At 41.0% G+C, this 25,203-nt stretch overlaps 1 protein-coding gene across 4 annotated transcripts in view; it reads left to right on the top strand.

Moving 5' to 3' along the window:
* Nucleotides 1–25,203, top strand: part of VPS35L (VPS35 endosomal protein sorting factor like) — a 114,838-nt gene that overhangs the window by 71,320 nt on the left and 18,315 nt on the right. For all 4 annotated transcript variants that reach the window (XM_075069250.1, XM_075069253.1, XM_075069252.1 and 1 more), the window contains 2 exons: nt 12,551–12,690; nt 18,095–18,260. In XM_075069250.1, coding sequence (XP_074925351.1) covers nt 12,551–12,690; nt 18,095–18,260 — 306 coding nt within the window. The remainder of the gene's footprint in view (nt 1–12,550; nt 12,691–18,094; nt 18,261–25,203) is intronic.

Here is a 25,203-nt window from a genome sequence, read left to right as displayed (position 1 = left end):
AGCTGCACTCACAAACATGCTGCGTAGGAAGCTGACTAAGACATTTGGTACAAGACCACTATTAGATTTTTTTTTGTCTGAACATGATGTTGCACATATAATGAGGGCAGAGGGATTTAGAGAAAAGCTGGCTGTTATATCCAAGTATGTTGTAAAAACAAGAGTTGCAAAGTCAGATGTGTAACTGAGTTTATGCAGCTTGTTTGTAGACAAACTATTCACAGATCCAAAAATGAAGTCATTTTTTTCTGCTAGTGTTTTATTGTTAATTCATTAGCTGTACTCTCATTTTGTATAATCTTTGTTGTTGCTTAGTAGTGGATCTTTTGTTAGAAATAAAATCCGTTCGATACCTGATTTATCTTGTCTCTAAGGTCTATACTCTACACTAGCAGGGCTGACTTGTTTATCTAATTGCCTTTTCCATCTCTGAATTACAGAATGCTAACTCTTCCACTTCATCTTCATGATCCATCTCTTTCCTCCTCACGGCACCCCAGCAAATTGCCAAATTTCTGATGTGAGAACTTGGACAACAGGAGATGCATCACTTGATTATTACCTGTTCTGTTTTTCCCTCTGAAGCACCTGGCATTGGCCACTGTTGGAAAACAGGATACTGGGCTAGATGTACTCTTATCATTTGACCCAGATGTATAAACACATAGTGTAATCATTAGACCAGGGGTGGGCAAACTTTTTGGCCACATTGGGGTTGCAAAACTGTATGGAGGGCCGGATAGGGAAGGCTGTGCCTCCCCAAACTGCCTGATCCCCACCCCCTCCCACTTCCTACCCCCTGACTGACCCCCTCAGAACTCCTGACCCATCCAACCCGGTCCCACTCCCCCAACCCGAGTGCCGAGTGGAGCGTAGCAAGGCCTCGGTCCCGCTTTCCTGGCTGGAGCACAGCAAGTCCCCAGTCCTGCTCCCCGGCCGAAGCTCGAGTGCTGGACATCAACATCCCGCGGGCCACAGTTTACTCTAGACAATTAATATGAATTTCCACACAGAACTCTTTGGTAATGTTACAGTCACATCTCAGTGTTTGAGTGCGTATTACTTTTCGTGACTGTTGAGGTGTTAAAACCAAAAACTTGAATCTAAGACCCAGAAAATATAGATTTATAGTTAGAGTACCTTAATTCTGCTCCTGTGGTGTCTTCCCCTCTTTACTTACTTAGTATTGGAAACGTGTGTCACAGACCACTTGGTTTGACACCATGCTCCAAACAGTGTTCCAAATGAGGTTTTACCAGTGCCTTGTATAAAGGCAATAACCCTTCCCTATACCAACTGGAAATGCATCCTAGGATTACATTAGCTTTTTTCACAGCTGTATCACATTGGTACCTTATGATCTTCTTGTGATTGACCAATACACCCAGGTCTTTCTCTTCCTCTGTCACTTCCAATTGATATTGTAGCAAAAATTCTTGAGATTAGTCCCTAAGTGCACAAGTTTGCACTAGTTAAATTTAATCTCATTTCTGTTACTCCAGCTTTCAAGATCCTCCAGATCAAATAAAACCAAGCTGTATTTTATTCAATTACTGTTTACCTCTATTTACTTAACTACTTTCTCTTTCAAAATTTGTTCCAAGACCTTGCATATAATTGAGGTCAAACTAACGGGCTGGTAGTTTCCAGGATCATTTTTCCCCCCTTTCTTAAAAATAGCTACTATATTTAGGCAATTCTCCAGTCAGAGGGTATGGCCCCCGAGTTTATGGATTCATTAAAAATCCCTGTTGTTAGGCTTGCAATTTCATGTGTCAGTTCCTTTAATATTCTTGGATGGAGATTTTCCAGGCCTCCTCATTTGGTCCCATTAAGCTGTTTGAGTTTGACTTCCACCTCGGATGTGGTAATTTCTGTTTCTCTATCCTTGATTCTGTTCGCTCTCCTGCCATTATCTCTAAGCTCCTCATTACTTTTAATAAAAACTGAGGCAAAGTATTCATTTAGATTTTGGGCCATTCCTAGATTATCTTTAATCTCCACCCCATTCTCAGTGTTTAATGGTTTCACTTCTTTCCTTGATTTCTTTTTATTTATATGGTCATAGAACCTTCTACTGTTGGTTTTAATTTCATTTGCAGTATCCAACTCTGCTTGGCTTTTGTCAGTTCCCATTTTTCCCCTACATTTTCTGACCTCTAAGAGGTAGCTTTCCTTACTGATCCTTTCCATCTTCCATTACTTTTAGGCTTTATACTTCCTCAGTATGCTATTTCAGCCAGCTACTTTTAAGGTGACCAGATGTCCCAATTTTATAGGGACAGTCCCGATTTTTGGGTCTTTTTCTTATATAGGCTCCTATTACCCTCCCACCCCCACCCCCGTTCCGATTTTTCACATTTGCTGTCTAGTCACCCTAGCTACTTTATCTCTCAAAGCCAGATAATGCTTTCCGTGAAGTAAATATTGGTGATGCTGATTTCAACAGGGGCAGGATTGGAGCAGGATATGTATCTGTATGAGACGTGTATCTCAAGAGAAAGCATAGCAAACTCCAATAGATACACAACTAGTACTGATTGATGCATAGCAACAAGTGTAAAACTAGATCCTTAATTGAATCAATGCCAGATTGATGCTGATTCACTCAAATAACTGACGCTGCATGGAATACTGTATGTGTTAATAAAATACACTTAGTAGTAGCTCCAAGCTCAGAGTGAAATCTTGCAACGTATATCTGCAATCTAGCTCTTGCTGATTTGGTTTGGCTTGACATAAAATTGGAGGACGTGACATAGCTCTAGGATAACATGTTATTGATCTGATAGACCACATGTTGATGCTACAGATGGAGGCATTTTAAAGACTCCATGTGTTTTTCTGAAGGTTGAGGATTTTTTTTAATGTCTTTGCTTGAAAATGGAATTTAGCTGTTACCTGATTGGCACATGTATTTAATTGTACAGTCAAATTGATTCTTGCTGGATTTATTTTTATCAGTCGCTGGAAAGCATCTGATTTCTGTAAACTGTGAATTACCGTATATACTTGTTCAAAAGCCGAATATTTTTGGTTAAAAAGTGACACATCAAAGAACGGGGGTCGGCTTATAAACGGGCCTACATCAAAATTTGATTATTTTAAACTATGGAATCATTGAATTGAATATCTAATACATTGTCATTTTGTTTACCAGGAGCGTCTGCAGGCATGGAGACCCTCAGCTCCCTGTGGCCGTGGTTTGCCGTTCCCAGCCAATGGGAGCTGCGGGAAGTGGTGCGAACGGTGAACTGCAGCCACAGGGAGCTGAGGGGCTTCACACCTGCAGACACTCCAGGTGAACAGAACATCCCAACCCGCCAGCGGCTTACCCTGACGGCCGGGAGCCAAAGTTTGCCAACCCTTGAAATATAGGGTCAACTTATGAAAGGGTCATACAGTTTTTGCTATTTTTACCTAACCATCTTGAGGGGGCTGGCTAATGAATGAGTATATACGGTAATATGAAATTTTTACTCCTTTCTCAAAATTATCTTAATCTGCTTTTTGATAGTCTCCTTCAATACTCCTGGCAACACTTCACTGCTTAGCTAAGTTATTCAGAACTGGCAAGTTGAATCTACTTTGCCTATGAAGGTGCAGTTTGCAGGTGCTTCATCCTCGGTGTTGAAAAGCCGAACCAAGAAGTCTACCGGTCCCAGTGTGAAATTACTCCACTTTGATCTGTATAACTGCTGCTTGAATCAAGATAGAGCAAGAGTAGGCAAACTTTTTGGCCCGAGGGCCACATCGGGGAATAGAAATTGTGTGGCGAGCCATGAATGCTCATCAAATTGGGGTTGGGGTGCAGGAGGGTTGCAGACTCTGGGGTGGGGCTGGGGGTAAGGAGTTTGGGGTACAGGAGGGGGCTCTGGGCAGGGATTGAGAGGTTTGGAGAGCAAGAGGGGGATCAGGGCTGTGACAGGGGATTGGGGCATGGGGAGAGGCTAAGGGGGGATGCAGGTTCCGAGTGGCACCTATCTCAAGCGGCTCCCGGAAGCAGTGGCACGTCCCTTCTCCGGCTCCTACGCAGAGGTACGGCCAGACAGCCTGCGAGCTGCCCCATCTGCAGGCACCTCTCCTGCAGTTCCCATTGGAGCAAGAGCAGAGCCATGCTGCGACTTCCAGGAGCCTCGTGGTGTGGCCCCGGATGGAGCAGGGCTGAGCCGCGTGGTGGAGCTGGCTGGCTAGATCTGGCCTGTGGACCGTACTTTGCCCACCCCTGAGATAGAGCATTTCCTGCTGGGACCTGAAGTCCCTGATGAGCCAATGCCTCCCTAATGAAGGTGAGTAAGGGCTGCATTGTTGAACTCCATCTACATTTGACATGAAGCCTGCAGCTTCGTCATCCTGTGTGATTACCCATGTGGTTATTTCTTGGCATATTTACACTGAGCTGTTTATAGTTATTTTTGAAACTATATGGCCTGCTTGTCCTTAGATTACGCTGGTGGCTGTTTTCCAGGAGAATGCTAATGGGTCAAATTGGCTCAAAGAAGTCTTGTGGCCAAGTTATAAAAGGCAGTTTTCAGAAACCAATTCAGTAAATACCATGTGGGTGTTTATATTTGTATTCAGAGTTTTTTGTACATTGGATTCAGGGCAGTGGAGAATCTGGAGTGATGAAATTCCCTGGGTGCCTTGGAGAACGGAAGTGAGAGCTGTTTGAGAGTTGTTAAATCTTCATGTATGTTGGAATTTTAGTTTACTCTCCACCAAATGTGCTGCAGTTACTGTTATGCAGAAGTGCTGCAGACAGTGTTTCTACTGCAGACTACACAGGGAGATGACTAGACATGCAGTCTGTAAGCAATGGGCATTACCACTACCATTGCAATGTCCATTAATGCTTCACTCGTGGGCCTTTTCCTGCATTGATAGATGCATCTAAAGTTATTGGGGTGGGCTGGGCAAAGATCCACTGATTCTGTGCTTAGAAGTATCTACCTCCATAGTAGCAATGTGAGGCAGCCTCTGAGTGCCAGTGTTTATCAATAGCTATTTCTTTTAGGAAATTCCAGCATTTCTTCTCTCAGCTCTTTAGCTTCCTATTGAGCCTTCCTTATGTCTTTACTTCTACTACTCTCCTCCTGCTTCCTGCAGCACAGAGATCTGGAGTCAAAGTCTAGAAGGTGCTGTGTAGCAAGTGGCAATATAGTGAAAAAAGACAACTCCCATCAGTACAGCAGTTGAAGGTTAGCCTTCTAACAGCCACTGAAGCCCTCAAGGTGAAGGTTTTCTGCTTTCAGGACCTGACATGGATCATCTTGAGTTGATGAGAGAGAGATCTGTGGATTAGCCAATTTCCTTCCAAAGCTCACAAAGGCCTGAGCTAAAGAAGTTATATCTCTTGCTGACTGAGGCCAAGGAACGCAACAGTCTATGTAGAAGGAGAAGCACAAGAAGTCCAGCCAAACAGGGTATGGCTGAGCACACCATTCATTCTATTTTGGAGTTTATAATCCTCCCAACCTTCTTTGGCCTGTGCAATCTACCAAGTATGTAGATAGTACCCCAACGTCCCCCTGGAGGGTACTCAAATGGAATAGTACTTTAATTAAACTCTGCAGCAAAAGATCATCTAAATACCTATAATACGTTTACTGTGGAGCCTCTGGATGTCACCTTAGTAAGCAGATACTGACTCAGAGGGGGTGAACATACCCCAGTTACCTTGACTGACTGACTGACTGACACACACTTCTCTATGGTGGCATGTTGTCAAAATTGAATAACAAATCCTTATCAGACATGCTGCTTGTCATGGGTAGTACTTTGGACCAAATTGGGATTAAATGCATACACCATTATGTCACTTTTCCAGGATTTAAAATTCTGGGTAATATTTTAATTATACATTCTCCTCCTCTCCCTCATGGAGATGATGCTGTAGCCTCCTGAAAAATGGACAATGTGATTCTTAACCATAGGTCTCTTACCATTCAGTGAGTGGGTGATGATGAAACAACTTTCAGACAGTATAGGGCTGAGTGACATTTTTACCTCTAAAGCTGCTAAATCCTTGTTTAGCTTTAGGCACAATATGTGTGAATTGAGGAATCCAACCAATTCAAGCTGTTATGTATGACTAATTTCACTAAGGGATTGAGAAAAGTAGAAATTGCATGTGGTGGTGGGGAGGTCTTCCAAGTTTACTCAAAGTTCTTTAATTTTGTTAGACACATCTAAATCAAGAGTTCAAAAGTGCATATTGCCAAGGTTGATCTAAAAGTTCTGGCTTTCTGCAGTTTAAATTGAGATGGAAACATTAAAAAGCAGTTTCCCTAGTGAACTGAAAAGTTTTCAAACTCACCGCAGTTCGGATAAATGGAGGCTGTGAAGTGCCTAAACTGATAACATTTTTTTTCCTTAGAGAAAGTTGCTTCTGCATCAATATCTTATAGCCAAGCAGTAGATATGCCCAGGTGTGAAACTATTTTAATAATAAGTAGCTTTGTTGAAAAGATTTTATGGCCTGAAGTGTTTTTTCCCTGTATCATTAAAATAGGCTTTCTTATTAAGAGTAATAATTAATTAGCACTTACAGTTTTTTAGATCTTCCATGGCATTTGGAGATGTGGGATGAATATGTATTCTCCCCAATTCACATATGAAGAAGCTGAAGCAGAGAGGTTGGGGGCGTAAGGGCATCAGGGAAGCTAAGGTTAGAATTAAAACTTGGGGCTCCTTGTCCTTTGATTCCCCTCTTCTCTTTCTAAGCCCTTTTGTCCCACTAGGGTAACAAAGCATGTGTGACAGAATCTGAACGAAGAGGACTACTGGTAAAGAAGGTTTAAAATATGACTCTCTTGACTTGCGGAAAAATTAGTTGTGATGGTGGTGAAGTATTACCGTTAAGTGAAGTCTCTAGAGGTGGATATTCCTCCTGATCATTGAACTTTTTTCCTGTTCTTTCAAGGATCACAGTTAGTGGTTTTTCAGTACCTCTTGGGTGATTGTGCGCGCGTGCTCGCTCGCTCACTCTCTCTCTCTGCCTGTGCCTTTATGAGCATGCCAAAGCTGGTATTTCTGCCCCACTGTATGTCACGACCAGTTTAGAAACTATGCAACATCCAGCTAGTGAGGCTAAATCTTGTAGTGACTTTGAACTAATTATAAAGGTTTAAAAATCTGGCATCCTGGAAATGGCCTATATTGTTCTTGGTAGGAGTAAGGTCTCGGATCTTCCTCATGATTCAGTGCATCTTCCACTTACACCTGTCTGAGCTTTTTGTTTTGTAGTTTCAAGTCCTTTTTAGAAACTCAGATTTATAATCCAAATTCCTTGTACAACTAGCATCAAAACAGGCTTCATCCACATTACGTTTTTGTGTAAAAATAATTCCCATTATATGTTCCAGTTTACCAAATATTCAGTTTTTCCATCCTCCACCCTGTCATTTCAAAGAACTCTTTTTGTAATTCTTAGACACAAAACTACATTAAGATGAAGTTAAGGAGCAGAATGTGAAAGAGTAATGTAAAGGTGAAACACATTACAGAGCTGTAATGTTCAGGAAGGTTACAAAACCTTCCTGGTGTCCTGAGCTGTGTTAAAGGAGCTTAACTTCCCTCATACTTAAAGTGTATGATAGTCAGATGTGCCAATATGTTGATGCAGGAACCTGTGAGGTTGCTGTTAAACTTTTACATTAGAGCAGAAGGTTGATAAAGTTGAGGAATGTATTGCTTTTCAATATCCATTGGAGATGAAAGCAAAAGCTTTTAAGGTGTTGGAGTGTGTTATTGACAGTGTTGTAGGAAAAATTAAGGTGGCAAAAATGCAGAAGTCTTTTAACTACTGATTCCCCTGCTTTTATGATTTTGGGTGGGCACCTGTGTGTCCTGATGCAGTCTTAACGATCACTGAATATAGTTTATATTTGTTAATATATCACTAGATAGGCAAGCCTCATACTTTCACTCTCTCCTTGGAGAAGTCTTTTGAGTTGTGAATTATTTTCTCATCTCCAGTGGCCTCAATTCTCCCACTGATTTTGGCCAGCCTGAGACTTCATATCCAGGCAATTTAAGAAATAGAATTGCAAATTGGATGGAAACTCAGACTGTCACAATTACTTTATACACCCTCACAAATTACAAGCATTTTTTTAACATAACACTGAAATTGTTAAAAGAAGACATCCACAAAGGAATTTTGCTTGCTTTTCTGTAGTGAAATATTGTCAAAAGTACTCAATCTTAGAGCAGGCCATTAGTTCTTTTCAGCCTGAAGGTCGCCACATATGTGCAGGTGGAAGGATTTATAGATTGTGTTCAACTGGAATGAAGGAGCTGCTGTGGAAGGATAAATTCAGTGAAGCATGAAATATGTTGTGTTCGGTGCAGTGCACAAGATATTAACTACAGCCTAGGAAGACTTCATCATGATGATTTGTTGTAATGAGAACTCTGCTCTACCCTCATCCCCTTACAGTGGCTCACTTTAGGAGCAGAATGAAACACTTGGCTTATGTGAGAAACTTTTTCAAACAGAAAGAGCTTCTGCATATTTTTATTAACAGGGTTGGAGCAAACAGGATCAGAATAGAAGCTAAGAAACTGATCTCGCGTGGAACACAGCAGTATGGAGCCCATTTCCTCTAAACTGGAGCGCACATTCTTCTCATTGTGCCTTCCTGCACATCTGTCATAAGCCAGAGGTGTTGGTGCATCCCTTAAGCCAGTGGTTTTCAAACTGCGGGTTGCGACCCAGTACTGGGTTGCGGAATGTAAGGCACTGGGTCGCGGTGGCTCTGGTCAGCACCGCCGACCGGGCCATTAAAAGTCCTGTCAGTGGTGCTGCCCAGCTAACGCAGGCTAGTTCCTACCTGTTCTGACACCGCGCTGTGCGCCAGAAGTGGCCAGCAGCAGGTCCAGCTCCTAGGCAGGGGGCCCACGGGGCTTTGAGTGCTACCCTGGCCCTGAGCCCTCCCTCCTTCCTCCCTGAACCTGGAGCCCCTTCCTGCATGCCAAACCCCTCATCCCCAGCCCAGAGCCCTGACTCTCTCCCGCACGCAGCCCCCAGCCCTGAGGTCCCCAGAGCCCCCTTCTACACCCCAAACCTCTCATCTCCAGCCCCACCCCAGAGCTGCACCTCCAACCCAGAGCCCTGACCCCCTCCTGTACCCCAAACCCCTGCCCCAGCCCAGATCCCCCTCCCACACTCTGAATCCCTCATTCCTGGTTCGACCCTGCAGCCCTCACCCCCACATCCCAGTCCTGAGCCCCTCCCACACCCCAACCCCCTCATCTCCAGCTCCATTGGGTCATGGGCATCAACCATTTTCTTCAAGTGGGTCGCCAGAAAAAAAGTTTGAAAACCACTGCCTTAAACTGTACTTTGAAGCAATTGCACAATAAGATACTTTATAAAGTTAGTGTAAAGATGAGGCTTATCCGATTATGTAGCTTCATAATTATGGTAATTTATATCTAAATATACATATTGACACTTATTTCATGCTTAAGGGAATAATTAGCATTTTCATGATATCATGTATTGTTTACCCTAATCTTACTCCAAACTAAACACTCAAGGAGTGTTTCTTTCTTAAAACTCATATAGTTTAACTATCTCTTTACAAAGGGAAAAAAAGGTAGAGTAGTTTTAAGAATAATTGATCTTTCTGAAGACTTTTTTTTTTTTTTCCTGCAATAATGGGAATATTCTGTGTCTCAACTGATTGATTTCATAAATTTCGCCGTCTTAAGATGTTCTAGAGAATGGTTTAATTCTTGCTCTCTGTAAAGCATATTTGCCTTGGATAAGTGTAAACTTAGTGTTTAAGTTAAACAACCATTTTATTGTTCGTAATATGGACAGACCAGTTTAGGAACAGATGGTCACAAATGATGCCCTCTCACCTGTCCCTGTGCCGAGGCCGAGAACAGCAGAAATAAAATATTGTACAAGTCTCTTTTTTAAAATAAGGATATGATGGAAGGGCCGAATATAGTTAGAGCTTTCTGGCTGAGAGATGGGAAATGGAGGAAACTGATTGCTCCCCCTTCCCTTCTCATTCCTCCTCCACCAATAAAAAACAAACAAATAACCCAAATTGTTTGAGCACTTCCCTAAAAATGTTGGCCCAGTAGTAAACATGTGCAATTTGCTTGGCCAAATTTAAAAAGCCTAAGAAAAAAGGAAGCCAACTCTATATTCTGTATTAATCACGTAATTCAGTCCTTCCATAGCTGTTTTCTATTTTTAGAAACATTGTCCTGTCACTTTTGTCTTTAAACAAAGACCATTAGTTCTGCAAAGAAGAGATCGAGCGGGACTGGGATTAAATAGCATATTGTCACTCTAAGGAATGTCTGTCTGAGACTGGAGATGGGACTTCCTGTCCTTACCAGAAACTCCAATAAGACAATCAGTATCTAAAGAGTTACCTAGGAAACTCAACCAGGAGATAGTTGCTTGTTATGGCCATTCTATAGGGAGAAGGCTCTTGTTCTCTGAAATAGTGGAACATTGAGTGTAAATCTACTCAGACTGCAGCTATCCAGGGTCAGAGTGGTGAGATGTGTATTTTGGTGCTAGTACAAAATATTGTTTAGGAAGATTTGCTCCCAAACCATTTTTTTCTTCCTAAAAGAAAGAAGAGAGTAAACCAAGCAGGCTTGGTCTGCAAGATTTCTATTTTATGTGTTGGGCTTAGAGAAATACTATGCAGATTCTCAATACACCTTCTGATTATGTGATAATGTGGGGCATGTGTATTTTTTTAGGGACAGGACAACTACGGAAATGATAACAACTAATCTGTTTGTTCTAGAATGAACATCTGCTCCTGCTTTTTCTCTCTCTTTCAATAACATTCTGAGAGAGATTACTTATCTCCCATTGGGCCAACTGTGTGAATTAATATATCTTCAAAACAAATAAAAACATCCCCTTGAAATAGATATGCAAGCTAAAAAGGAAGCATGTGGTCTGAACAGTGAAAAGTTTAGAAGGTCACACAAGTGTATGCTGGAAAGAAATCATAAGAACAAAACATTTTCTAAAGCAAATGTTTCACTGGTATTCCTCACAAACTTGGTTTTGATATCATGTGGTTCTATCTTTAGCAAATTTGCTTAGAGCCTCGTGTCCAAGTAAATTTTTCCAGAGCAAGTTTCTATCCTGGAAATGACAATACATGATATCAGTGGGATCTCTGGGTTATGAAATTTTTCCATCCTTTCCCCCTGAGTATCCGCTCTCCTCCTTCTCTAGGAATCAATAGACTTGGTTTCGGATTCTCACTTTGCAGTTGATTGTCTTTTTGGCCTAGCACAAGTCACTATGGCTCAGATTTTAAAAGATGTTTAGGAATTGCTGTGCACAGCATTGCAATGCCTAACGGATTTAGAAGCCAATTTTGAAAAGTGCTTTGAAGTCCTTGGATAATTGACTTCAGTGGGACTTAAACATGGGGGCTTAAATACTTTGGGGCCAAAAAGATGATGTGAGGTCATTACTACTTGCTAGACCACCCCAGCAAACACTGTTACAAAAGAACTTCATGGTGGAAGTTAGGAATACCGTCTTGTCAGTACTGTTTAGAAATGTAATTGAAGCGTAGAAATTCTAGTTGATTTTGTTCGGGATTACAGAGCAATTTATTCCTTGCTGTGCTTTACTAGTGACTACATCTTCAAACTTGTGGAAACAAATAGAAGAAAATTTAAAGCATTCCTGTAGTATGATTGTTCAGAGGAGTCCTCAAATCTTGGTAGCTGGCAGCACCTCTGGTACTACTTTTCCTTTCATAATCCTGTTTTAATTAAAGAATGTAACATTTAAGCATATTATAACAACTGCATTTACCACCTCTGATTTTCATTGGCCTCTGTAAATCACAGAAGTTGGAGATAAAAAGAGCTTCTTATTAGATCAGTCAGTCCACTGATCTCCGGGTTAAAACAGCACTGAATATAAGGGAAGGCTGAAAATATTTATAAATTATGTACTGTATTATGGCTGGATTTGAGCTGGAGAGTCTATCCTTTTTAATCCGGTACTCTGCTAGGTAGGTAAAGTGGAAACCAAGGAAAACATTTAAAAGCTTCTTAGGCTCTTTTGGAAAATCACTTAGGTGTTTTTAAAAATTTTGCTTAAGAACAACTGAGACTTTTAATTACATATAGTGTTGTTGTAGCCATGTTGGTCCCAGGGTATTAGAGAGACAAGCTAAGTGAAGTAATATTTTTTATTGGACTCGCTTCTGTTTGTGAGAGAGAGAAACTGTCAAGCTACACAGAGCTCTTCTGCAGGACTAGGAAATGTATCCAGAGGAAGAGAACCTCAGGAAGAACTTTGTGTAGCTCAAAAGCTTGTCTGTCTCCCCAGTAGAAGGATTTTACTTCACTCTCCTTGTGACATTTAATTATAACAAACAGTTATTGTTTTTGTAGTTTTTGTGGATACAGACTAACACGGCTACCTCTCTGATACTTAATTATAACAGATACTCTAAACAGTCTTTCAATCACAGGCATGTTTGTAAATTCAACTGCTGTGGTGATGATGTAACTATTTTAATGTTGTTTTTTGTAGCTGATGCTTTTTTCAAAGCTGCAGTGAGCCTCGTTCCTGAAGTGCCAAAGATGATCAATATAGATGGGAAGATGCGGCCCTCTGAACCATTCCTCCTGGAATTCTTCTGTAATTTCTTTTCCACTTTATTAATTGTGCCTGTAAGTAACTTTAGCACGAATTGAAGTGTGGAGCATTTAATCCCTAACGCTCATAGACCAGACCTTGTTTTAAATTGAGTATTTCTTACATGATTTATTATAAATACTGTGTATTTTTAAACTAAAAAAAATATTTCTGTTTTTATATATCAAAGCACATAAACAGTAGTTGAAACACAGTGTCCAAAGTTACTTGGGCACAGTCAGTGTAAAACCGTAATCCTGTAGTTTCATCATAACACACCCCATTCTTCAAAAGGCAAAAACCTGTGAACAGACTCTGTTTGACAGAGGAAGTGAATTTGAATCGGAGACTACTGACATTGTCCTGCCAGAAACTCCCAGACATTCAAATCTGGGGACAGCTAGCTCGAATGCCCAGCTGATCTTAACTGAGAGACGAGAGGTTTTTCAGATAGCTAGGATCCAGAGTGTGTAAGTGTGTGCAGATCACTATCGCCCCCTTGAATTGTATCTGGAATTGAACAATGAGCCACTGGAGTCTTTGGTGCGCTGGTAAAATATGCTCTCTGCTGATAAAGGTGCTAAGCAGATGCGCTGCTGCGTTCTGTGCCTGTCGTTTGAGTGCACTTCAAAGGTGGGTGGTGTGATGGGTTGGATCACAGAAACTCCCTTGGGAACTGCCAACTGATGTGCCAAGACTACTTCTGCCCCTGCTTTCCTGCCCTGTCAGTCTGGGACTTCAGTGCCCTACCTGGTTTGAGCCAGACTCGCTAGCCTGCTGCAAACCCAGACCCATGTCTGAACCATGTCCGCTAACAGTTGTAGGCTTAACCTGAAAGCAGCTTACAGAAGTGTTTTTGTTTCTAACACTTAAATGCCCAACTCCCAATGAGGTCTAAAACCCAAATACATTCGTTTTGCCCTGTATAAAGCTTACACAGGCTAAACTCATAAATTGTTCGCCTCCTATAACACTGATAGAGAGAGATGTACAGATGCCCCCCCCCCCCCAGGTATTAATACATAATCTGGGTTAATTAAGTGAAAAGTGATTTTATTAAATATAGAAAGTAGGATTTAAGTGGTTTCAAGTAGTAACAGACAGAACAAAGTGAATTAACAAGTAAAATAAAATAAAACACACAAGTCTATATTTAATCAAACTGAATACAGATAGAATCCTCACCAGTTGCAGAATGCTTCCTTTTACAGATTAATTTTTTTTTAGTCTGGGTTCAGCACTCACTTATGCTCCTTGCAGTTACTGTTCTTTGTTTCAGTTTTTTTCAGGTATCTTTGGGGGTGAAGAGGCTTTTTTTTTCTTTTTTCTTAAGACAGCTGAAGACCAAATGGAGGGGTCTTCCAGGGGTTTAAATAGACTTTCTCTTGTGAGTGAAGACCCCCTCCTCTTCCCTGTACAAAGTCCAGCTACAAAATGGAGTTCTGGAGTTACCTGGTCAAGTCACGTGTCCATGCGTGACAAATAGTTTTTACAGGTAGAAGCCATTGCCCATATGGTATCTTGAATGTTTTCATAGTTTTAGATGCAAGAGGAGATTATAAGCTTTGTAATGATATCTTACAAGAGACCTTTTGCATGAAGCATATTCCAGTTGTGTTATAAGCATATTTTCATAAAGCCTTATGGGGGGCACTGACCGTCACAGTGGGTACAGTGGTCTAATCAGGAAGTGACACAGACATGGATAATGGAGTCATGGGCCACGTCTGAATCAGTATAATCAGAGAAAAATAGCTGTGAACCTCCTACCTAGAGCAACTAGATAAAGAGAGGGGAGCAGAAGGTACTTCATGCCTCATGAGCCTCTTGAAACTCTAGAAACAAGGAAGGATCCAGAAGTACCCTAGATGGTGAACCTCTTTGGGACAGGGTATGTGCACTTCATCAATACGAGGGAGGGGTCAGATACTAACCTCACCACGTTCTCTGGTTGTTTCTCCCAGCTGGCTGAAACAATCTTTATCTAGACTAAGTCTCAACCTGCTCAGCATCATCCAGCCAGGTTCTTGGGGAAAATATGGACAGTGTACTCTCTCTTGATTCAGTGTCAAGGATGCCTTAAGCTGAGTGTCATCTGCATATAGATGGTACTGCCTCCCAAACTACGTTTCTCTCACACCCCGATGGTGTCACATCCAGTACGTACTGAGCAGGAGGAATGAGAATAGAGCACTGCTGCATCTGGCATTAAAAGAGCCCATTGTGAGTGGGGGAAGATGAATGTGAAAAGTTTTGCCTGTAGAAAGGCTGTTACAGTTATTGGTGGGGCTACAGAGAAGTGTATTGACTCTTTGAGTTTAGTTGTCCTTCATGGGTTCAAAACTGAATGTCCATCACATCTAAAAGGTCTCTGAAGAGAATCCTCAGTGCCCTCCTAGTGCATGTTTCCACACAGTACTGGCATGGTACTTTTTCTCAGCCTAAGGGATTTACAGAACATTCCTTATTAAGCAATAAAATGACTTGAGCTATTGCGAGCATCAGTGAGTATAAATAAATAAGTAAAAAGGCACCTTCTGTAGCACAGTTAGAAATATGAGCAGAAAATAAAATGAGATTCAATTTGGGGAAACTGCAAACTATTATGGTATATCTGCATATTAGATTATTTCCCCAGTGCACAGTAGAAAGGGGAAACTTGGAAAGCAGTAATAATAACTAATTTTGTCCATCCTGTTGGTTAAACATCTGTATTACAGAACCCTCACACAGTGGGTAGGATTTATGTAGATGACTGTCTCCAGATTAATTTCATTCTATTTTGCATCCACCATTTTAAAGGCTAGTCAGCTGCTTAATGGTTGGTATTATGGGTGAATCATTGAGTCTGTGCCATTAATTCCTTGGCACTCATAGTTCAGTGGTCCTGATGCTAAAAGCTGATGAATTTTGCCCCAAAACTCTTGCCTCCTTGTGCCAAGAGGTTAGTGACAAATAAATGTGTGTATATTCAGGAATTCAGCAAATTTTTAACATACATGAGTTTGTAAACTCATGAATGTGTCATATTTACCATGTGGCTTCAGCTATTCAAGATTACTTAATGAAAACAGGATTCACTTTTTAACTTTAAATCTGTTGATGTGTGGATTGCAAAGGGAGGCTTTCTTACTATAGCAGGTTGGAAATTGTCTACATGTTCTCTTTTGTAATGCAAAAATCATATGCGACAGCTTTGACTTAACTATAGAAAGACCTTTTCCACATCCATTACTCTGAGTAGGTGTAGTAAGTTGTCTTCCCTTCTTTTGTGGTTTACAGGGTATAGAATGAAATTACAACCCAAATATATTCTCTCAGTTAACTGTTTCAGTGTTTAATAGTAAACTTAATGTAGATTCTCATCTGTCTTAGGTACAGATGTAAAGTGACTTTGCTGTGGTTGCACAGGACATCCGTAACACACATCAGGGACTTGAACCTAGGTCTCCTGAGGCCTAAGCTAGTGCTTTCCCCATTGGATCATCTTTGCTCCCACAACAGAACTAAATCAAATCCATTTTGAAGACAGTCATCTTGGAAAGGCTGCAAGAGTTAGTAGATTGCCAGAAAGGATTGTTTTGCTACTAAACATAATGTAGATTTGAAGAAGAGCTCTGTGTAAGCTCGAAAGCTTGTCTCTCTCACCAACAGAAGTTCGTCCAATGAAAGAGATTACCTCACCCAAGTTGTCTCTGTAATGTAGATCAACCTTTTTGTAAAATCTGGATGTACACCAACAACAGAAAAACAGTGCAAAGCTTTGACTATTATTTACTTCTGTCCATTGTTATGAATGAGTTTAACCTTAGAGGTAGTATCATTTAACTGGTGGTGTTTTCAAGTTGGAGATAATAATTAGGAACTGCCCGTGGTCATAATTTTCCCTTTTGGAGAAGTAGACAGATTTTTACAAAATACTACAATTGCATTCCTTTCCAGGTTTTAACTCAGAGGCGTATTTTACATGCAGATATAAGAAAGTTTGTTCTGAGCATTAGCAATTATTACTGAAAGATAAGAAACAACTATCTTAATTTAATGATAAAGATCTAATGATGAAACCTATCTAAGTGAAGAAATTCAGAAGTTCCATTTTTACTATGAAAATGATAGCACTTTAAACACTGATAGAAACCACCCATGTTATAACCAGGATTAAAAACCCATTTACGAAGCAAGTCTCCCTTGGGGCCCATGCCTAATTTACCACTTCTGAGGCTGACATTCCTTCGTTTGGGTTAAAATTGGGCTCAGAGTGGAAACTCACTTGCAACCTTAAATGTGGGCCACCTAGTATCATGTCATGACTTTTGTCTTACTGATTTTTTGGCCCTTCTCTTCCTTTTATTGTCTTAAAAAAATGTCTTTCCCTCCACACTGGAGCAGGGTTTTTTCTCCCACTTTTTCTGCTGCCCCTTCCCACTCTACCCACATGTGCAGCAATATCACACAGTGTTGTTGGCCAAGCTGCTTTCTTTGTTTGCTCCTTGTGCTCTGCCAGAATCCATGGTGTCTCCCTGCATTGTATTGACTATGGAATGAGCGAGAAGAGTGGCTAGCCAGCAGTGTGTTGTGCCTCCGTTGTGCAGGTGTGGCACTGAAGAGAGGTAACTTCAGAATTAAATTCGCACTTGGGAAAATGGTCAGGAAGGAGCATGAAGTGTCCTGGCCTATGGCAGTAATTGGCAATGAAGGGAGGGCAGGCCCCACATTTAGATCGGCCTGTGCAGAAAGATTTCTCCAGTGAGAGGCAGGGCTTCCAGGGACTATCGTTTTCCCTGCTTCCATCCCTCAATACCTCTATCCTGTCCCTGATGGCCTCTCCTCTCCACTCACTCCTATTACCATGTGGCTGTCCTAGAGGTGCTGATATGTAATACCACCACATCCCAGCTCTTTTTGAGGTTGGTGCAGTGTTGAAACTACTCTTAAGAAGAATTAACTGTTTCTAAAAGTTGGTGTGCTTCTAATTATTTCTTTTAATATTAAAAGGCCATTCCCATTCTGTATCTTTGGTGCCTTCCAATGTATATTTTCTTCTAAGACTCATAATTACATGAGTAATATACTTGTTTTTGTAGTTTACTGAAATAATAGTAAAAAAAAAAATCTAACTAGAGTGTGTAATTTTGGAAGTTCAGCTGTTAAGAAGTTGACAACTAATTTTGTTTGCCTCCGCCTCAGATTAGAAAGCAAAGGATTTCAAAGCTTGTCTGCTGCGGCTGCCTAGACCAGGTTGATTATTATGGGTCAAAAAGATGTTATAATTTTCTCTTAGAATGTGTTTTAAATGGGTTTGCTAGGAAACACGCTTCAGAAAAGTCATTGACGGCTTTAATTGTATTGTATTTTGCTGTCTCAGATGTTGCTGCACTTTAAAAACCAAAACCTCAAACCTCTCGCTGATTATTAGTCTGTCTCTTGGTTGTTCTTTAGGACCATCCAGAACAGGGAGTGTTGTTTCTGGTGCGAGGACTACTCAATGTGATCCAGGATTATACATGGGAGGATAATAGTGATGACAAAGTTCGGATTTACACCAATGTTTTGCATCTTCTCTCTGCAATGACTCAGGAGACCTATATCTACCACATAGACAAAGGTAAACTGTGAGAGTTATTGTGGGTTCTATGCTCTACAGCATTACATGTATACAGTTCCCCTCCTGCATTGTTTCAGTGACTTGCCAGTGTAAATGCTAGCTGATTAAAATTGAAGCAATAACCTTATACAATGGATTATTCTCCTGCACATATCCGTGTACTACAGTCTAGTTTGACCGTAAGAGATCATTTGGGTTGCTAAGCAAGTATGCAGGCCATACTTAAAATATTCCACAAAGGGCATTTATACTTGTTTCAAGCTTTATTTGTACAAATCCTGGGATTCCAAACTGGCTTTCTTCAATGGGCCTCATCAAACGTTTTGTTGAGTCCTGCATGTGTTTGTTTTAAATAATAGTATCTTATTGCAACCCACTTGTCAGAGAGTGGTGCGTCTTCCTCTGTGCTCATAAGACTCCACAGATGATGCAAGTCTGATTCAGCTCACAGTTGGAGAGTCTGGATCTTTAATGTAAGATACAGAGACTCATCCTTTTAGCTCTAGAAGTCCGTGGTTCAGTCCCCAATGTCTGCTAAGACAGTGGCTGTTACATTAGTACAGGAATGATCCAACTCTATAAGATCTTATACCAGTTCAGAAGTTCTTCAGAATGTTCTCACTGTTTTCCCTCTTTTCCCTCACCCCAAAGGATCATAGTTAGTCATGGGTATTTTTAGTAAAAGTCATGGACAGGTCACGAGCAATAAATAAAAATTCACAGCCCATGACCTGTCCATGACTTTTACTATAAATACCACTGACTAAAACTTAGCAGCTCCTGGGGCCTCGGCGGGGGGGCGCTGCACTGAAGGTCCCCGAGACACCACTGCTCTGGATGGGTCCCAGGGGCTGACGGCTAGCCCCTGCACTGACGGCAGTGGCTGACTGCCTCCAGCCGCCTGCTGCTCTGAGGCTCCAGGGACCTATGCTCTGAAGGCCTCCAGGGTGGTCCCTGGGACCGCTGTTGCTCTGGCAACCCCTGAGACCAGCTGCACCGGCAGTGCAGAAGTCACGGAGGTCCCGCAAAATCATGGAATCTGTGACCTCAGTGACAGACTCGCAGCCTTAATCGTTATTGTTTGTTTTTATCCTCACCATCTATTTCACTAATAGATTCCTTAACTGTTGAATTTGTGCTTCCCAATAGATAAGTTGTCATACATGACCCTCACATACTTTACCAAAGAGGTTAAAATAATTTGTTTTCTATTTAGGTTCATCAGGTACATTAAGTGAGATTCCACTGTTTACAAAAAGGCTGAAATGGCACCTAAAAGGGCCAGGAATCCAACTTTGGGGTCTATTCCATTGTGAAAGAACTGTGTTATAACTAACTGACCTGTCTCAGGAAAACTATCGATCATAATCAGTTACCTTTTGAGCTATAAACTCAACCCAGCACACCTCATCGTTGTGAAAGGAGGCGCTCTTAGCATAAGAAGCATATCTCTACCACACTTCTCTCTAACTATTATAACTGCTGAGGGAGGCTCTCTGTTATCCCTCATCTTTTGCTATGAGGAGTCTCAAGGCTTTATCTTTGACACTCTCTACTCTTCTCTGTTTTTATTTTTCTGAGACACCTCCTGGCTAGCTTCAACCCTGGATGTTACCTCTGTGCTTCTGTAACTCCACTCAGTATCCCCGGGTCTTGCATTCTGATCCCTCTTATCTCCAATTTGTTGGCCTGTCTGTTCTGTTGGCTCCGTAACTTCCTAATGCTGTGCCTGAAAGACTGTGTGCTGCTTTCTGGGTAAAAGTCAATTCTGAGCCTAGTTTTTAACTCTGCTAGTTCTGATGTAAGCCTACTGTAGTGTGAATTCCGCACACTGCAACAGTAAAAGCAGGAGAGAGGGGTTGCTAAAATAGGCTTATTTGTTTAAAATCCAGACGTGAACTTGAGCATAGCTGGGTATGCTTAGGTGAAGAATTTTGTTTTGTGGACGCACTTTCTCACAGCTTGGGGATTTCCTGCCAGCTGCCTTTGTGAAGGCTTTCTCTGCAGACTGTCCATACCTCCAGGATTACTGCATTGTGGCAATGTGGAGATGGAAGAAGAAAATGACTTTTTCCAATATGCTATTTTATTATTTGACAAGACACAGCATCAACCACCCAATAGGAGCATCCGCTGGTCGCTTCTGTTAAACTTCCCACTCTCCCTCTACTGGAATAGCCTTTGGAGTTCTGTTAGCTTTGGATTTTAGCTTTTTAGCCTTTATGGCTTCATCTTTTATTTTTTGAAGATCATCCTGAGGGCTGAACTCTGTTTGGTTTTGAACTTAAAACTCATTAGAAAAATTAAATATTTCTTGTAGTTAATTCTGATTAATTCTATGATATATAGTGAAGGAGACAAAAAGGAGAAAGTAAGACAACTGGCCCATCTTTTTAAGATCAGAGAACAAGTTTATAAGAACAGCAATAATTTTTTTTCTTTTCAAATAAAATTTTTAGATGGGTGAATCAGCCTGAATAATTATACAAATGACTAGTTAGTGTAGTTCCCAGTAGAAGTAAATAGATTTTTTTTACATGAATCTCTATCAGAACTTTTAGAATTTGTTAAAACTATTTGCATTTATATGTTTAGAGGGTCTTTCTTTGTGTTTGAACTGTCAACATAACTTAGGCTTATGAACACTTTGCATGCATATATTATTTAACAGCTCTAAACCTCAGAATTTAAATCTCAGTCCTGCTCTAAAATTCAAGCATGTGGGGACATATCTGATAAAATGATCTATTATGCAAACACTGTTACCAGTTTTACAGGAGACAGACTCAAATCCATATATTTATGAAAGCAGGTTCAAGTGATAGTATCTGTTGTGGGAATCGCCATTTAAAAACTACTGCTGTATCTTGAGATTTCATAATGGCAAACCTCAGATTATTCAAATTATAATAAATGATCAAAACAGGCCTGTTAACATTTTTATCAACAAGTAGTGCCACTGTCGGCACTAAGGAAAAACATGTCCCATATGGAGATACTTGCCCTAAAAATGACATAAGTTTTGTTCTGATTCTATTTTAAGCAGTAAGCGTTTTAGCCCCTGCAGTGCACCAAAGACTATCTGCATTGCATACTTCGACACAGTTAAAATTTTGTGGTTGCATCTACTACACAATAGTTCTTTCAGATGTACTCCAACTTTTCTCATCCTACTAAATTTCTTGTATCATGCTAATCTTGCAAGATGTAGAAACAGAGGGAGGCTGTCCCTCACCCAGTTGCTTGGAGTAGGCTGGTTTGGCAGAAGTTGTCTGCAAAAGATCCCAAGTTTATCTTTTTAAGGTGGGGAAAAATGTGTGAGGGGATGCTCTCAGCCATCTTTAATTGAGGCTTTAGCTTTTTGTAATCGTGATGGGACCAGTTCTATTCCAGTTGAACGGATGAAATTTTACCATTGACCTCATTGGAAGCAGGACCAGGCCTTATGGCCATCCCTCTGTTGGAGAGGCCCCCAATTCTTTATGTATCTGCTTCCTCTTTTCATATGGGCTCCTCGGACAGTCTAACCATAAACAGATGGTGGGTTTAGAAGCTCATTGTCATTTTGTGGGATATAGAAACAAATATTCCCCTACTAGTATCTGAATTGTTATAGTGGAGACATAATGCTGGAGGAGAAGAGAAGAAAGTCATATTTTCCAGGCATTTAAAAACAAAACATATTTTTTGTAAATGCAGCTGTGTTTGGATATGGTAATTCTATCTTCTTAAATCATAACAGGGGAGGTGGAACAACTAGCAGAAAAACCTTTCCATGCACTGGATGAGTTCCAGTCATTACCCTTGCAGTTCTCTGACTTTGATACTTTGGACAACACTGAGGCATAATAGACCTTTCAGTAAAGAGGAACGATGCAGTTAGTGATAGCAAAGTTTAAATCCTATTTCAAGATCCATATAAAGGAAAAGAGAGGCCCAGTTTCCCCTTTAAGTGATATGTGCACTGGTTTTCTGCTTCCTACTTTCTAAATACCCATTTAGGAAGGGTTGGCTTCTCTGAAAGAAAATTTTAAATTTTAAAAGTTGTGATAAGTTACAAAAATTCTGATTCTGACAGCGATAAAAAAGATGCTGCAAATATAATCTGCTGCAAAAAAAAGGCTAAAATGTAGGCAGAGAAGAGTGTCCTTTGTGGATTGTAACTGCTTGTGGTTTTTACACCTAGACTCTAAGATCTCACTCTGAGAGTTATGTATTTATTTATGTGATGGTTCCAGCTATACAATGAAAAAGTGAGGCTCAGAGTGATTAAAATGTTTGAAAGTGTGGTGGTGAGTTAGTAACAGCAGTTGGAATAGAACCCAGATACCTTGACTTTTGGTCCCCTGCTCTGAGACTGTGCTTCCTTCTGATGTTATGCTGATTTTCATACAAAGGCAGATCTCAAATAAATCCTTGAGGTCTTCTGGTGGATGGGCTACCAAGAGAAAGTCACCATCCATGACAAGATGTAGTAGCGTAGCAGGAAGTTTACAATTGGGCCAGTATGGAACACCAGACTGTAGTGAAGATCTTCCTAGTCTCTTTCAGACTCCTTAAGAAAGTGAATATGATCTTGTCTTTTTCCCTTCATAAAAGGGGCAGAATAACACTTACTTATCTCTTGGGGATGTTCTGAAGCTTAAATGTTTATAACATGGAAATGAAAAATGCTATATGAAGTAGTTATTTTCCCTCTTACCCGGGGGCAATATTTCTGTATCTAGACAGCATCACTGTGGTTATATGGATTTCTTGGAGTGCCTTATACGAAGAGAGAGAACTGGGGATCAGAAGCTGTTGGAATGATTGTGAAAGATGTCTGGGGGACATTGGAATTTTTTAATTCTCTTGGAGATTTGATTTATTAGAAATACCTAGATTTTGCTAAGGAAGAAAATTAAAATCAGCAATGGCAGCAGTTCATTATTCCTTCAGTACAGCTTTCAATGCCTTCTTTCCTGCAGATCGTAAATAAGTACATACAGATTATTATGTAGTCAGTGGAGAATTGTGACATGAAAGAGGATAATGCTGGATATACACAGCCAAAGAGGACTGGCCAAGACTTTCTGAGAATCTTTAATCTCATTCTGCATCAACAAACATGGGACTGTCCTCTTGCACCTGCTGGTTTGTTGCATTAAAGATGCTAGTGGATTTCCGAAAAGAGTTCAGCTTGCAGTGAAATAGCTTTCATGCCTGACTAGGTGAAAATACCATTCAAATTGCAGCAGTCGCAAATACAATGAATATGGAATCTTTCATCTGAACTTAATGGATTTTTTTTCAGCCATTCACCAACTTGTAGATGAAATTGTCATAAGATCCAGGGTCACTGGCAATTAAGAGTTTCCAAATCCAATGCAAAATGGTGGGCACTTGAGTATTAACTCAGTGGAGAGTACTGACTTCATGTGATGGAACAGTTTTCCTGGCTTCTTGAAGAAGCACATACCATAAAATGTATCCAGGTGTTAAAATGTGTTTTATACCAAATAGACCTATATTCTGATTTAGATAATCACACATTAGAACTTGTTAATGCTAGTATTTACCCAGCATGCTTCTTCCAATACAAATTGGTTTTTTGACACTTTATCCATTCACCGCTTCAGAATTTGAGCCTTGTGATTCTCATTGTTCTTGGCTGTGGAATTTGCCACTCATATACCTCATGTCACTGAGGAAGTGTGCTGCAGAATCTAGGTTTTCTTGACATTTGCAAAGTTTGTACCAAACATGAGCTGAATGTAAATCAATGCTGTATTGCTTTCCTGTATGGAGACAAGCAGCCTGACACAATAGCTTGAAGAGATCTGAATTCACAAGGGTATCAATGTGTTAACTCTGAAACCTAGTAATGGCAACTTAAATTTCATCATTAACTATTTGGCTGCTGCTCACTTCAGCTTATAACTGAAATATCCAGCTAATGCACTGTAGTCATTGTTGAATGTACTGGTGGGTGGATAATAAGATACACTACTTCAGGGGTCGGCAGCCTCTGGCACGCAGCTTGCCAGGGTAAGCACCCTGGCAGGCCGGGCCAGTTTGTTTATCTGCCGTGTCGGCAGATTTGGCCAATCGCGGTTCCCACTGGCTGCAGTTCCCAGGCCAACAGGGGTGGGAGGAAGCGGCGCGGATGAGAGATGTGCTGGCTGTGGCTTCCTGCCACTCTCATTGGCCTGGGATGGTGAATTGCATCCAGTGGGAGCTCGGGTCCGCTGAACCTGCTGGCAGGTAAACAAACTGGCCCAGCGCACCAGGGTGCTTACCCTGGCGAGCCACATGCCAGAGGTTGCCGACCTAAGGCTATGATTACATCACAGAATCCATGACTTCCAGAGACCTCTGTGATATTTTTTGCTTCAGTTCCAGGGCTGTGGGGCTGGAGCTGTCAGCCAGTGGGGCCCTAGAGCTCTCAACTGCCGCAGGTGGCGGAGCCCTCCACAGCTGCCAGCCCCAGAGCTCCAAGCCGTAGCAGCCATGGTGCTGGATCCCCCTGCAACTCCCCATTTTGTCAGGATTATTTTTAGGAAAAGTCAGACAGATCGTGGACTTCCATGAATTTTTGTTTATTGCCTGTGACCTGTCGGTGACTTACTAAAAAAATAATCATGCCAAAATCTTCGCCTTACTTGTCTCAGATTATAAGTCCAGGTCTTCCAATCTTCCCAAAACTATTGTTTTTCAAGTATCTTTCCCACAACAGAGGAAGAAAAGAGGAGAAGTTTCCTATTTGCATTTAAAACACAACCACCAGCTCTGGTATATTCTCATGTGTCAAAAGCTACAACTGTCCTTTTCCCAATTGTCAAAGTTCCTTTTTCATCCCTAGCAATTTTTACAGTGCAGTTTTCAAAATCCGTGGCACGTTCAAAGATGGAAATTCTGGTGACAATAAAAAATTATATGTAATATCAAAATACATAGCACCAAG

Source organism: Chelonoidis abingdonii, chromosome 9, assembly GCF_003597395.2.
Source record: "Chelonoidis abingdonii isolate Lonesome George chromosome 9, CheloAbing_2.0, whole genome shotgun sequence".
Taxonomy (NCBI): domain Eukaryota; kingdom Metazoa; phylum Chordata; order Testudines; family Testudinidae; genus Chelonoidis; species Chelonoidis abingdonii.
Note: the sequence above shows the minus strand (reverse complement) of the source record. Positions and strands in the feature narration are given on the sequence as shown.